This window comes from Rhyacophila brunnea, unplaced genomic scaffold (assembly GCF_057557595.1).
Source record: "Rhyacophila brunnea isolate RB1 unplaced genomic scaffold, BYU_Rbru_1.0 scaffold_1, whole genome shotgun sequence".
NCBI lineage: Eukaryota > Metazoa > Arthropoda > Insecta > Trichoptera > Rhyacophilidae > Rhyacophila > Rhyacophila brunnea.
The window spans coordinates 15,171,547-15,185,227 of record NW_028232751.1 but is presented as its reverse complement, the minus strand read 5'-3'; the positions used below and the strand labels follow the sequence as shown (position 1 = coordinate 15,185,227).

General features: G+C 33.4%; 2 protein-coding genes across 3 annotated transcripts in view; one reads left to right on the top strand and one right to left on the bottom strand.

The window, feature by feature from the left end:
- The first annotated feature begins 4,080 nt into the window (after positions 1-4,080).
- LOC147079502 (protein mago nashi homolog) lies at positions 4,081-11,919 on the top strand. 2 transcript variants are annotated; one of them, XR_015069857.1, is made up of 3 exons: positions 4,081-4,413; positions 9,120-10,465; positions 10,770-11,919. XR_015069857.1 is itself a non-coding variant. In XM_085941531.1 (2 exons), exons 1-2 carry the CDS (start codon positions 4,156-4,158, stop codon positions 9,300-9,302), a joined length of 441 nt encoding a protein of 146 aa, XP_085797657.1. In that variant the 5' UTR covers positions 4,081-4,155; the 3' UTR covers positions 9,303-11,919. The 2 variants fall into 2 exon arrangements, 1 of the variants encoding a protein (XP_085797657.1); XM_085941531.1 differs by having other exon boundaries at positions 9,120-11,919.
- Fhos (Formin homology 2 domain containing) overlaps positions 11,362-13,681 on the bottom strand; it is a 133,043-nt gene continuing 130,723 nt past the window's right edge. Inside the window, exon 23 of the mRNA XM_085941506.1 lies at positions 11,362-11,498. The gene's annotated coding sequence lies outside the window, so the exon portion shown is untranslated. The remainder of the gene's footprint in view (positions 11,499-13,681) is intronic.

Sequence of the window (13,681 nt, the reverse complement as noted above, 5' to 3'; positions counted from 1 at the left end):
CTTATATAGTACGCGTACCAAAATTATTATAGTAAGTACATATTATTATAATATGTACTATAATTATAAAACGATTGCCAACATGAAATGAAAAATGAAAAAAAAAACGAGAAAAGGCGAATCAATATGTCAAGCAATCTGGAATCTGGAAGTAGACTACTCGTTGCTTGTGCAAAAAGTTATGCTCAGGCTTTATTAATTTACAGATGGCGGTGTTCTTACCCATCAAAAATAAAATAAGAAAAAATATAATAAGGGTATGTACAACAAGCGTGGAATGTAAATGGAAAAAAATAATAATTCTAGTTTTATGCAATACGTTAAAAACAATATTATTTGATAATATAATACAAACAATTAATTACTGTATGTACATATTATTATTTTCTCATTAACAACCGTGTTATCAGTTAGTTCAATAGGTACCTAATCAGACTCTGATTAAGATATTAAAAAGTAAACTGGGTCGCTAAACCCGATTCCAATGGAATAGTAAAACATCAATTAACTATAATTTTATAATAATTATTATTACCCAATCCTAACAACCGATAGTAATGATATACACTCGTGTATAATAATTAGGTTATTCATTCATTATTTGGTTACTACCATGCATTTGGGATTAGGTATATTATTGTAACCACTTTTTCACCATAATAAAATCCAAAACAATTAAAGACACCGAAATTAGTCCATTAACCATTACTACATACTACCAATCAACAAAATATCGTCATTGTTTAAACAAAAATTTAAACATTATTGTGCTACAAATTCTTGTTCATAATTTGCAAATTTGAAAAATGATTTAATGAAGAATTTATAGAACTACCTACTTCAAAGGCAGTGCATTTATCTAATAAAACATTTTATTTGTGTTTTCTTCGTTCTTATGTACACCCAAATAACACACTAAGGATCATTAGAAAGATAAACACACAAAAACTTGACTACCTGCCTATACCGTATAATATTATCAATACTACCTAATTTTATTTCTTATAAAACCTATTTAATCTTCTCGTTTCATACTCGTCCGTTGGTCAGCAGCAATATATGTAAGCAAAACCGGTGAATGACCAACTACGGTAGCTTGCTTACATAGGTTCGGCTGCTTAACACATATTTTGATTCTTAGGCCTGTTTCACTCGGGACACCTGCGTCTAGACACCGAAGTATCCAGCCACTCGACACTGCAGTGGGTATTGCAGCCACCGAATATCGATTGTGTCTCACGTCTGAGCCAAAGTTACATGTCCATGTTTTTACACGAGTAATTTCCTTTCTTGTATTATTTTATTGTTTATATGAACGCGCCAGAGCGAATGAGTCAACGACGCATATTTTCGCGTCTAAAATTATAAATACAAACAATGAATACATGAAACTGGCTGCGGTAATAAAAAGTATGTCTCCGTTTGAACGCGCCCATTCATGTATGTGTATAACTGCAGCCTCTCTAGACACCGGACGGACACACAGAGTCCCGTCGGTGGCACACTTCTCGAACCGCCGAGATACTTTTTATTATCGCAGCCAGTTTTTATGTCCCTATTGTTTGTATTTCTAATTTTGGACCCGAAAATATGCGTTGACTCATTCGCTACTGAGGCGTTCATATAAATACCTAATACAAGAAAGGAAATATGGAACACGGGGAAAAAGTGGACATGTAACTTTGGCTCTGACGTCAAAGAGTGGCTGAATACTAAGGTGGATAGACACCGGTGTCCCGTCTGAAACGGGCCTTATTAGGTACTTATATTTGATTTGCGTATTAGACTTTTGTAAGTATAAGCTGGCTCTCACATCTAAACTCGCCCGTCTGCCGCACAGCCATAAATCAAATCTTCTCGGAACGTCGATCTGATGTTGCATAATATGAAGACCGCGCACACTTCCTAGCGACAATCACACGTGACCTCTCGAAACGTATAGATATTTGAATGCGGCGACCGACGAGCCGGTATAGGAATAACCGATTCGTAGGAATGTGTTTTGGCGTCTTCGACTCGCAGCCCGAAACGCATGCGATTTGTTGATAGCGGCACTCGGGTGTGTTTTCAAATAAAAGAGTTGCATTCGACCAATCTTCGGAGCTCCATTTGGCAACGTGTGTTTTGTGAATAACGATGACGTCACACCGACTTATTCGATACGTTGCAGACGGACGAGTTTTTATGTGCGAGCCGGCTAACACAACTGTTCTAGTAAGACCCAGTCGTTCAAAAATATAGGATTTTTTGCGTTTGTTTTTTGCCTACTTTGTTGTCTATGCTACCTACAAATAAACATCAAAATACCTAGTCAGATCCATTACAGACCAACAAAGAATGAATGGGGGAGCCATAGCTGAAAACTACCCAATCAAGACTTGCAACTGGACATAATCTGACATTCGAATGACATTTTCAAAATGGTGTCCATACGGTAGTTCGTAGTTCCATTTTGACTGTTCTTTACAGACCTACAAACTTATCTGGAGAATGGCCAAAAATGGAACTACGAACTACCGTAGGACGCCATATTGAAAAACGTCATTCGAATGTTAGATTTTTCCAGTTACGAGTCGTGATTGGGTAGTTTTCGACAGTGGCTCCCCCATCTCATTCTCCAGATAGTTTGTAGGACTGTAAATAGTTAAATCCTATGTGCTAGTGGCCAACCATACTATAATTATAGTATTTGTACTATAATTTTGGACCATGTACTATGTGAGATATAAAAAAGGTACAGCTGAAAATACCATAATTTTGTATAGGTATCGGAATAAGTTATCTTTCTTTAAACATTTCATCTCTACATTTATAAAATATGTACACTAAAATTAGGTACCTACCATAATTTCGATATTTCGAAAAAAAAGTTGTTTGAGAAGTAAAAAAAGTTGCCAAAACGACACAGATTTTCTCAGGTTTTCCGATAAAATGTTTGTGGCCGGAAGAGGTAAAAAATATTAAGTACTATAATTTCTCAAATTTCCATTACTTTTGTGTGATAAACAAAAAAAACTATAATTATTCGTCGTTTTGCTACAAGATGTAACTAACTATCAATTTGGTCAAAACTGGGTAATATTTACCGAAGTGATTATTTTGCCAGTATGTATAAACTCAAGAAGACACCTAAGTGTCTAATATTAACCAATGTTGTCCAGTGGCACACCTTAAGGTCATTATGTTGTAGGTATTTGATGCACATACCGTAATGAAAGAAATCATTAGGTTATTTATGTAGGTAATTCTTGTAAAATATATTTCATACGAAATAAAACATTTTGTAGTGATAAGATTGACAAGAAATAACCAAGTGAGTTTAATGATTTTTTCTCAATCATAGCTTGTAAAATTAGCACACTACATATGGTAGAAGTCACTGTGTCAAAAAACGCTCATCATAATGCAATCAGTTAGATATGGGAAATGAGTCACTTAATGAGGACTCCGACCGAATAGGTTAATTACGGATAGGGATTTGTTCGGACAGATTAGGTCAATTGTGTCTTTTGTTGCCGTAATAAAATGTATAGTACTAGCCTGGCAGCGTGTCCTTCGCACCCACGTTTCTTCCTATACTGCGCGCGCACTCTCGCGTATCTCGTTCGAGGCGAACGACATATTCCGTTCGCCGGGCAGCGTATCCTTCGCACCCACGTTTCTTATGTATAAGTACCTAATTACCTACCTACCAAAATATATTTTACAAATGTTTTAACCTTTCATTTCATAACCCAAAAAAGAATTTATGATTAAATGTCATGCTTATGAGCAGTCAAAAGCTTTCTAAGCAGGAGGACCGTATAGTAAACAGTCATCTCTTTACGATAAGAAAGCTCATGGCGAACTGTGCTACGGTGAAATAATGTAATACCCACATACAATTATTATTTACACGTAATTAAATGTTGGTACCATGTACTATAATTCGGTGACAAAAGATGACAGCACTGCCACCACTAAATTTAGTCTATGACTAAATTATATAAATTGTTTGTGATGTTTGGCGAGCTTTGCCATAGACTACATTATCTATGCTAATATTATTGCTACAAACAATAATAAAATTGCTACTATTCCATAGGTATTTTGTTTTGAGGTTAGCCGGGTCAGCGGCTTGCCTTGTTGTTTGGCTTTGTTTACTACCTGCCGAGAATGTCGACCGATTTTTATATTCGATATTATGTGGGCCATAAGGGAAAATTTGGTCACGAATTTTTGGAATTTGAATTCAGACCAGATGGCAAATTAAGGTATGCCAACAATTCAAACTACAAAAATGATACCATGATCCGTAAAGAAGCCTACGTTCACACGTGTGTTATGGAAGAATTGAAAAGAGTTATTCATGATTCCGAAATAATGCACGAAGACGACTCGATGTGGCCGCAACCGGATCGTGTTGGACGACAGGTATGGTCCATGCCGTTCTTGCTTATAATAATGTCACTTTGTGTTGTTTTGATACATTTACTGAGTACCTATAGTAATGGCACGACATCAATTGATTAAAACTGACTCACCATTCGTGCATTGTATCAAAAGTCCCCAAAAATATATTTATCGTTTCTTAGCCTTTTAAATAATAAATACATCGATTCGCTCAGTATATTATAAGAAAAGTGAGACTAAAGCCGTTTCACACGAGATACCGGTGTACAGACACCAGTGTCTCGAGACGCTGCATTTACACGTAAATGGGGTGTGTTTAGACCGAGACCTTAGTGTGTCACGTTCATTTATATGTATATGCAGTGTCCAGATACCAGTGTTTGTGTGAAACAGCTCTTAATTTCAATTTGATATAATCAACAGAGCGTTTTAGTTTAATTACTAGTGGTTCTAGTCTGCTTAGTGGAAGCCAGCGGCAAACAAATTTTGAAAATAAATAGCCTTATACTGGATTTTAGGTTAGGTTAGATAATTATTTTTCGATTCATAAATTTTATCGAAATCGGCTATGAAAATTGGCGCTGTTCCCGCCTGGCTTCCAATGAACAAACTTGTAATTATGTTTTCTTGAATTCGAGTTTTTTTATCCAGAATTGCAACCTACACTTAGTTTTTTTCGCACATAAAAACTCGTCTCGACTGCAATACGTCAAATTTGTCAATGTGGTTGATTTTCTTGACGTTCACAAAACATGACTGTTATGTCACTTAATGCATCCGTTGTACACAGCATGAATTCGATATTTTTGGTCGAACATAGCAAATGTTTTAGCGACGCATGCTCTTTTCGGTCGGCCAATCGGTTTGGTTTAAGATGCATAGGCATAGTTTCGGCTAGCTCTGTGATGTCACTGTTGTGTGTGACACGGTTGTGTGCGGGGAAAAGAGTTGCAACACTTGTCAGTTTTGTTTTTTTGGCTATGTTGCAGTCGAAACGAATTTGTGTGCTACCGGACTTAACTATCTGTTCATCTTACATTAAGGCTATCTTAAGGGTTCTTCGATTGCAAATTTTGCATATGAAAAACATGGAGCAGTAGTATGGTATGGCATTCTGGTGTAATTCTATATGTGGCACCGTGAGTGTAAAACCAAGGCATTTGCAAATTTTTCAATTTCGTGATTAAATGCAAAACAACTGTAAAAGTCGTAAACTTGATAATGTAAAAGTGAAGTAACTGAAAGAACATGCAATATAATGTAGATATAAACTAAATATTATGTTTTGTTTTTAGGAACTCTATTTGTCGTAACAAAACGAAGACTTCAAACCCTAATATATCCAAAATATGTCTTTTGCACTTGCCTTGGTTTTACACACACGGTGCGATGTGTTGACTCATATCAAACGTCGTAAAGTCCACTGAATGTCAGTGATATGTCAAGATAATTGAATCTAACATCCATGATGGCTACAAAGAAGTCCTGAAGATATTCGTTCGGTGTTCACCGCGCACAAAAATATTGACGTTTACCAATTTTCACAATCGGTCAAATAGCACCATACCTACAATGTCAACATCATGTCTCGCTTACGCTTGAAGAATGAGATTGGCAAAATAGTCTGTTCTTTTACGTGTAAACAGTTATTATTGCGATAGTTTAAAAAACTACACTATTGATGCCAGTAAATCCATGCACGTGTACAGGCGCTAGTAATCTGTACTGTATAATATTTTTGCATAACTTGGAATCACCTCTGAAAATATACCTATTAGGAAAAATCTGATCTGAGTGGGATTCAAACAAATATCTTTCGCTTGCATTGTGACACCCAGGTATATTTATAGTATTATACAATAATCAGTAGCGACCGGTGAGTTATTTTACTGGGAGTTCACTGTTTTTTAAATATGTTTTTGTTCATTTGTATGAGAAATCCATTCTTCTGTTTTTCATCGACACAAATTTTTCAATCACACGTTTGTTGAAGTCAGGAATCTCATGTTTCATTCTTTTTTCGATACTGAGCACACATAATGCGTTCAATCTTGGTTGCGTGATAGTGTTTCTGCTAAAACACTTGATCCGTTCGAGTGTGGAAAAACATCTTACACTTTCCACTGATGTCATCGGAATAGTGCAAATTAGGTTTAAGGCGAAGTCTTCACTGAGCCTTTTTTAGGGAGGCACCTAGCGGAAAAATACGAAGCTTGCAATTTGAGACATTTTTTTGATAATTTACAATTTCAACTGTATTAATGAATAAATATGTATCTGAAAACATTAAAAATAAAAATATTTTTTATTTTAAGTCAAAGACAAACTTACAATTGTAAAAAATGTAATAAAATGTGAATTTGTTCTATCGGTCCGCACCCTATTATTACATATATTTTATGGTCATATTTATTATTAAAATTTAGTTTATTAAGTTTTCTAAGCATCACCTAAGCGATTTTTGACAAATTCATAGTTTTAATATTTTTTATATCTATTTAAAAAAACATCGATTTTTATAAAAAATATAAATGTGTATAACTTGAAATCCTTTTTATTTATATTAATATAAATATTTTATTTATATTTATAAAAATAATTGATTTGATATAAATAAAAAGGATTTCAAGTTATACACATTTATATTTTTTATAAAAATCGATGTTTTTTTAAATAGATATAAAAAATATTAAAACTATGAATTTGTCAAAAATCGCTTAGGTGATGCTTAGAAAACTTAATAAACTAAATTTTAATAATAAATATGACCATAAAATATATGTAATAATAGGGTGCGGACCGATAGAACAAATTCACATTTTATTACATTTTTTACAATTGTAAGTTTGTCTTTGACTTAAAATAAAAAACATTTTTATTTTTAATGTTTTCAGATACATATTTATTCATTAATACAGTTGAAATTGTAAATTATCAAAAAAATGTCTCAAATTGCAAGCTTCGTATTTTTCCGCTAGGTGCCTCTTTAAAAAAGGCTCAGTGAAGAATTCGCCTTAATACATAGTAGAACCGTTCCCGCAAATGTGTCAATAAGATTTTTTTCTATCAAAATGTTTAATAATGCTGGTAGGCACCATCAGCATTATAAAAATATTCGAGCTGTAAATAACAGATAATTCATTTTTGAGTTTATTTTTATCTAAAAAGCCATATGCTTTGGTCACCAAATTAAAATCATTTGTAGGAAAAGATTTATGATAATTAATAAATTGTTCAGAATAAAATAATTTGGATGCTAATAAACGGTATTTTGCTCTATTAATAATTAAATCACATACTTCTTTAGATTCCACTAAACAGGGTAAATCATTCACTCGCCAACGTTTTGTCACTAAAGCCTAAGGCTAAGGTATCAGATGATTGTCAGATATTAACCATTGCCCATTCGAAATCACTAACACTATTTTGAATATTAATATGTATTAACAATATTGCGCAATTGAAGCTGTTAAAATAATATGTCACACAACGGAATTTACCATTTAAAAAAAACTAATGTAGGTACACAATTTGACATTATTTACACTTTTCTTCCCGTGCGCAAGTTCCAGTTAGCTGAGCTTGCATGAGTCGGTTTGAGCCTAATATGAGTATTGCTATTTTACGCTACCGGCTACAGACGAACATTATTCACTCATTCGAACATTATACGAACATTATTCACTCAACAACACTCATTTTCATTACAAAGCATGATTACTTGAGTGATCTGGGAATGCGCTCCCATGGTCTTTGTATATATTTAAATTAGAGTTTGTTTTTTATTATAAATAATTTATTAATGACAACGGTAATAGATCAGAACACTTAATAAATCAAATATAAATTAAATATTTAAAATGTACTTTACCTTTCTGTACTTTACAAGGTATGATATATCTGCGATTTATTTTATCTACACTACTCTTTCACACTGATACCAGATGAAGGTCTCCCACAGGAGACCACCTCAAAGGGCGGACCGAACCATCATATTTCCCAAAATACCACAGCTTACGTCCACTCTTCGCGGTTATCGCAACCCTCGGCCGAGCAAAGCCCGCCTCAATCGGAAATTCAAATTCGCCAGCATCTCCCGCCAAAACAGACGCGGTCTGTCAAAAACGGCTGCTCGCGCCGCCACTAGTCAATCCGTCGGTAAAACAGGGAGGTTCCCGACCGACGGACAAATATGACGCCACCTGACAGTTAGACGCGCGCGAAAATCTCTCTTCCCCGTCACGCCGAACCAACAGCATCGTCCGCAAAAGCTCTCTCTACTCTCTCGTATCAGACGTCGACCAGCCAGGATCTCTTCTCGCCTCGGACGCGAAGCCAAGCCAGCATCCCCTATTCTCCAGCCAAAAGGACCGTGTCGGCGCCAAGCAAGATACCAAGTTAAAAGCATTCCGGACAGCCAGCCAAAAAGACTGCATCGCCACGCCGCAAGCACCGACTCGCGTCTCGGATGCCAAGCATCAGCAGCTAGGACGCAAAGAAGCCACGTTTGCAGCCCGCCAATTACCAACCGACCGCCACGACAATAACCTGTAAATACGATAAAATATACCAGCCTTGACACTATACACCGTGCGTTTCTGTCTCCCACCCCCGCTTTGGCCTTGACATTATCACGGCCTGCCATCTCCGCTTAAGAGCGCGCGGAAGGCCGGTGATAACACTAAGTCTTTTTCTTTTTACTCTAACATTTTTTTATATTGTTACAGGAGCTGGAAATCGTCATCGGTGAGGAGCACATTTCATTTACAACCTCTAAGACCGGATCACTAGTGGATGTAAACCAATCGCGTGACCCTGAAGGACTGCGATGTTTTTATTATCTAGTGCAGGATTTAAAATGCCTTGTATTCTCGTTGATAGGACTCCATTTCAAAATTAAACCAATCTAGTGTTAGCTTAAGTACTAGTTTATAACCTCACTTTAAGTTTCATTGTTTTTCATTCATCTGGTAATATGGCTCATGCGGTGGGGATGGGAATTTATGTTACAGTTGAACTCTGTTGCATATTTATTTTTAAACTAAGTATTTTCTTTTAAATCATAGAGTTTTGCGGATAAGTCAGTTGTTCTAAGAATGCATAAGGACATGCAATGGACGGGTGAATGTCCGCTTTTGAAGTCGCGGGTCGCTGGTTTAAGTCTCACGGCAGGCAGGCTTATGTGTTGTTTTTTTACCATTTGTTTGCACCCAGCGCAGGGATCTTATAGATTCTTTGTATTTTTTTTATTTATTAAATAACCTCTTCGGGATGTGGCCAATTTCCATATTGTCTCTGTTCTGGCAGAACACACTAACTGGAGAATACTAGTTTTGAGTAATTTGGCTTTGAAGTTGTTAAAATGTTTGAAATGGTCTATCATGTGAGTTTATTAAGTAATTGTAAAAAGGATAACTTTAAAATAAAGACTGTTTATTTATTAAGAAGGTTTCCAGACGGTAAAGTTTGAAATAAGGAACATTTTGGTATAACTAACTCAATATGTCATTTTTTCGAATTAGTGTCTTCTGCCAGGACAGTGACGATATGTACACTGGATTTTAAAGCCAATGATGGTTATTAGCCAATGGTATTTACAACTTATGCTCGGCCATTCAAATGCATACCAGTTCTATTTATCTTAACACGTGAATATTATTCTATAAAAACAAATAATATGTAACTCTTTTCATAAACAATATAATAAAATTTGATTGCTTGTCTGATTGGTAATAATTAAAAATAGAAAAAATTATACTTTCACATAATATGTTCCCTTTTTTGATTTATTTTGAAAAAAAAAATTTATTGTATTAAACCTATAAACCTTGCTGTTGGATCTACAGTTTCTGTAGAGTTTAAATAAGCCATTTTCACTCTGTTACAGGAGTATGTAAATTTCTATTTATAATTAATATCAGCATTTAGCCACATTTTTATTAAATATAAATGTACAACATATCCAATTTTCATTATTTTATCAAAACTAAACAATATTATTTATTACCAATATTTTAAATACAAAATATCATTGATAATAAGAAAATCTACTTTACAATGTCACTAATGCACAGTGTCGAAGGTAGGCTGTGGAGATCCTACATAAATAGAGCAAATAACAAATTGCAGATAGTGTCATGAAGTTAGTTTTATAAATTTAATTAAGTCATGATAATAGATAAAAAATCTAAAATTAGGACGATCATACATACCTAGTTTTAGATATTTCATAGATAGACGTATATTTTTTTTACTTATTTGATTTGGGCAGGGTTTAACTGAATTCTGAAAAACATCTGCAATTTGTATTCTTGGTTCGATGAAAACAAATAAATATGACCGAAAAGGTGTGTATTGTTTTTGTAAGGTCTCCACAGCTTACCTCCACCCTTCGCCACTGATACCGCATGAGCATTGGATACCATTCTATGATTTATATGGCAATGTATGAGTTGTTTATCAAAGATGCAATGTCATTCTATAACGAATAAACTTTACTATTATAAACATTTCAAGAAAAAAAGCGGTCAATTTAAAAAAAAAACCAATCAACACAATTCTAGGCAAAACCGTGTATAAACTAATTATATGGAATCATAATTAAGTTCTGAGTTAATAAAAATGTATCAACAATGCTATCAAATACAATTTTCATTTTTATATAAAAATGCCTTCGAAATATGTGGTTACGTCCAAACCAGTCTGTGTTAGTTGATCAAAGTTAGATACAAACCTGCCACCATCTTATTTCAGCCAATCACAGAACGGCTACTTGTGACATATTCGATTTTTATGATTATCCAAATATTATAAATAATAGTTAGTGTATCTGGGTACCTATTGTTAACATTGTAAAATTCTAGTGGTTAACGGATTAAATTTTTTTTTGAAATGTTTGCTCTTTTTGCTTTGACATATGCAAGTGATAATCGTATGAAGTTTGCTTCAAAAGAATATGTAATCTGAAATGTCCAGTGGTTAATTTAACCATTATTCTTAGTATTTTTCAGCTTCACTCCTATTTAGGTTCTGTCTTCTAAAGAAGGTTTTCTTCAACATCTTTGGTCTTGATAGATTTCTTTCCAGTGTCAATTATTCCATTCAATCTAAAATTAAATGTGGAATTATGAAAGATTTTTATATTTTCACTGTCAGTAAATAACGGTATAAATTATAGAAAAATCCACAGAAAGAAATTATAAAGAACAATTATTATTGTAACACAAAAAACCATTTTTTTCAATCTGTAAATTGCAATAACAACAACAAATGCAGTTGTTTTGCAATGTTATTGGTCATTAATAGTTAAACAGATCCTTGTAACAAGAACAAAATTGCACGAAGTGTCATTATTGAGGACTTTGGTGGGAAATGCATGCATGCATAGTGCTAAACTATTGTATTAAGAAAACCTATATAAACATTTTAATTAACAAAAACATGGCATATCAGTATGTTGGTACTTGTAGTCATGGTGATATGGTAAAAATATAATCAAGAATATAAAAAAAAAACGCTCAAGCAGAATACCGTAGTTTTACTTAGTCTCCTCTTCTATCCCAACTCCTCAATTATTATTATTATAACAGTCATTTTTCAAGGCCTGACACTAAAACGTAATTCTAGTGTGCTAGACGCCGATAACTATAAGTTGAGGTGTGGTGGCATTGGTGTTGCAACCACTGCATTGCAAGCTATAAGTTCTCCAATCTGCCGCATTTCAAGTGATATTTGTCGGTATCTAAGTATTAGGGAGAATAACACAGCGCATCTCAGCTGGTTTTTAATATGGTAATTATTTTGAGAGAGAAAATATAAATTTTATGAATAAATATTATTATGTACTTTGTTTGAGATAGGTACACGCATGTTTAAGTAAGTTTTTCCTGATTTTACAAAATTTTGACTTACAAATTAGATTTGTCTATTTTTCCATATTTTGGCCATTAGAGGTATTTTTTTTTTATTTTCCCTACACTGAAACCAAATTAATAAAAAATAATCTTAATACGCTTGTTGATAAAAATTATTAAATGTTTACATAAATTACCAACTTTTTTAAGTGAATTTTATAAATATTAACTTTGTGCAAACAAATTTTTATTTTAAAATATTTTGCACAAGGTGTGGACAAATGGGTCTGAAGGCACAGTTTTGGAAACCCCTAACATAACACATAAATGAAGTGAGGTTGAATTGTTTGTTGGTTATTAGAAAAATGGACAAAGAAAACGCGAATTGTTCGTAAATAATAATCCAGTCATATTGGTGATAACTTTATTGATCAAAATATAGCATTGGTACTTATTAATATTAAAGACATGTTATAGTTATGGAGCTACCATATTGCATTGATTATAAGATGCTCCCGATTATAAGACACCCCTGTTTTTTAAAACCAAATTATTAAATAAAAATAAGGCAACATAAAATCTCTTATTACGAAGATGGAAGTCGATAGTAAAAACAGTACATTATTTATGTATGTATATGTATACAGAGTTTGAAACTTCTTCAGATTCATTTTCTTAAAATTGACTCGAGGTCTCTGACGGCGGTTGTAAGACCCCATCAGTTATAGAACACCCCCAATTCAGACACCAAAATAGAAAAAAAATGTTTTATAATTGATGCAATATGGTCATTTATTTACAGTTTCATTTTATTTCGGTACCTACCTAACAACAATAGTTAAAAAAAAAATGGAGTGTCCAAAATAGTGAATAATAAATAATGTCAATACATGATGTTTCTTTTATGAAATGTTTGAAAAATTACTGAAAAAGTGCAATGTTTATAGTAACTATAATTGGAACTAATAGTTATATTTTTGAAAGCAATAAAGTATCATAAATTATTATACATCTTCGATATCCTTCATGTGGTGGAAATATTTGACAACCTTCTTTAAGGTCTAAATAACTTATTTTATTTATGAATACTTCATTTTGATGGTAGCCATTTTCTATTAATACTTAGGCAGGTATTGAACATAAATCATATTTCCACTATTTCATTTACGCGCGAACCATATTAAAAGTCTGTCTTGTATTATAATGTATATTACAAGTCTAACGGCAATTATCTATTTTATTTTGTCAAATGAATAAAACAACGTGTAAATAAAAAAAATTTCATTATTATTCGCTTTTATTTATTTTATTTACACAAAAATTTAATAATATGCCAAATGAATATAAACCTGATAATAGAACATAACAATACGTTACTGTCAAATTCTCTTTCCCTTACAAAAGAAACATCTTAAGCATTAATATAATAGCTATTA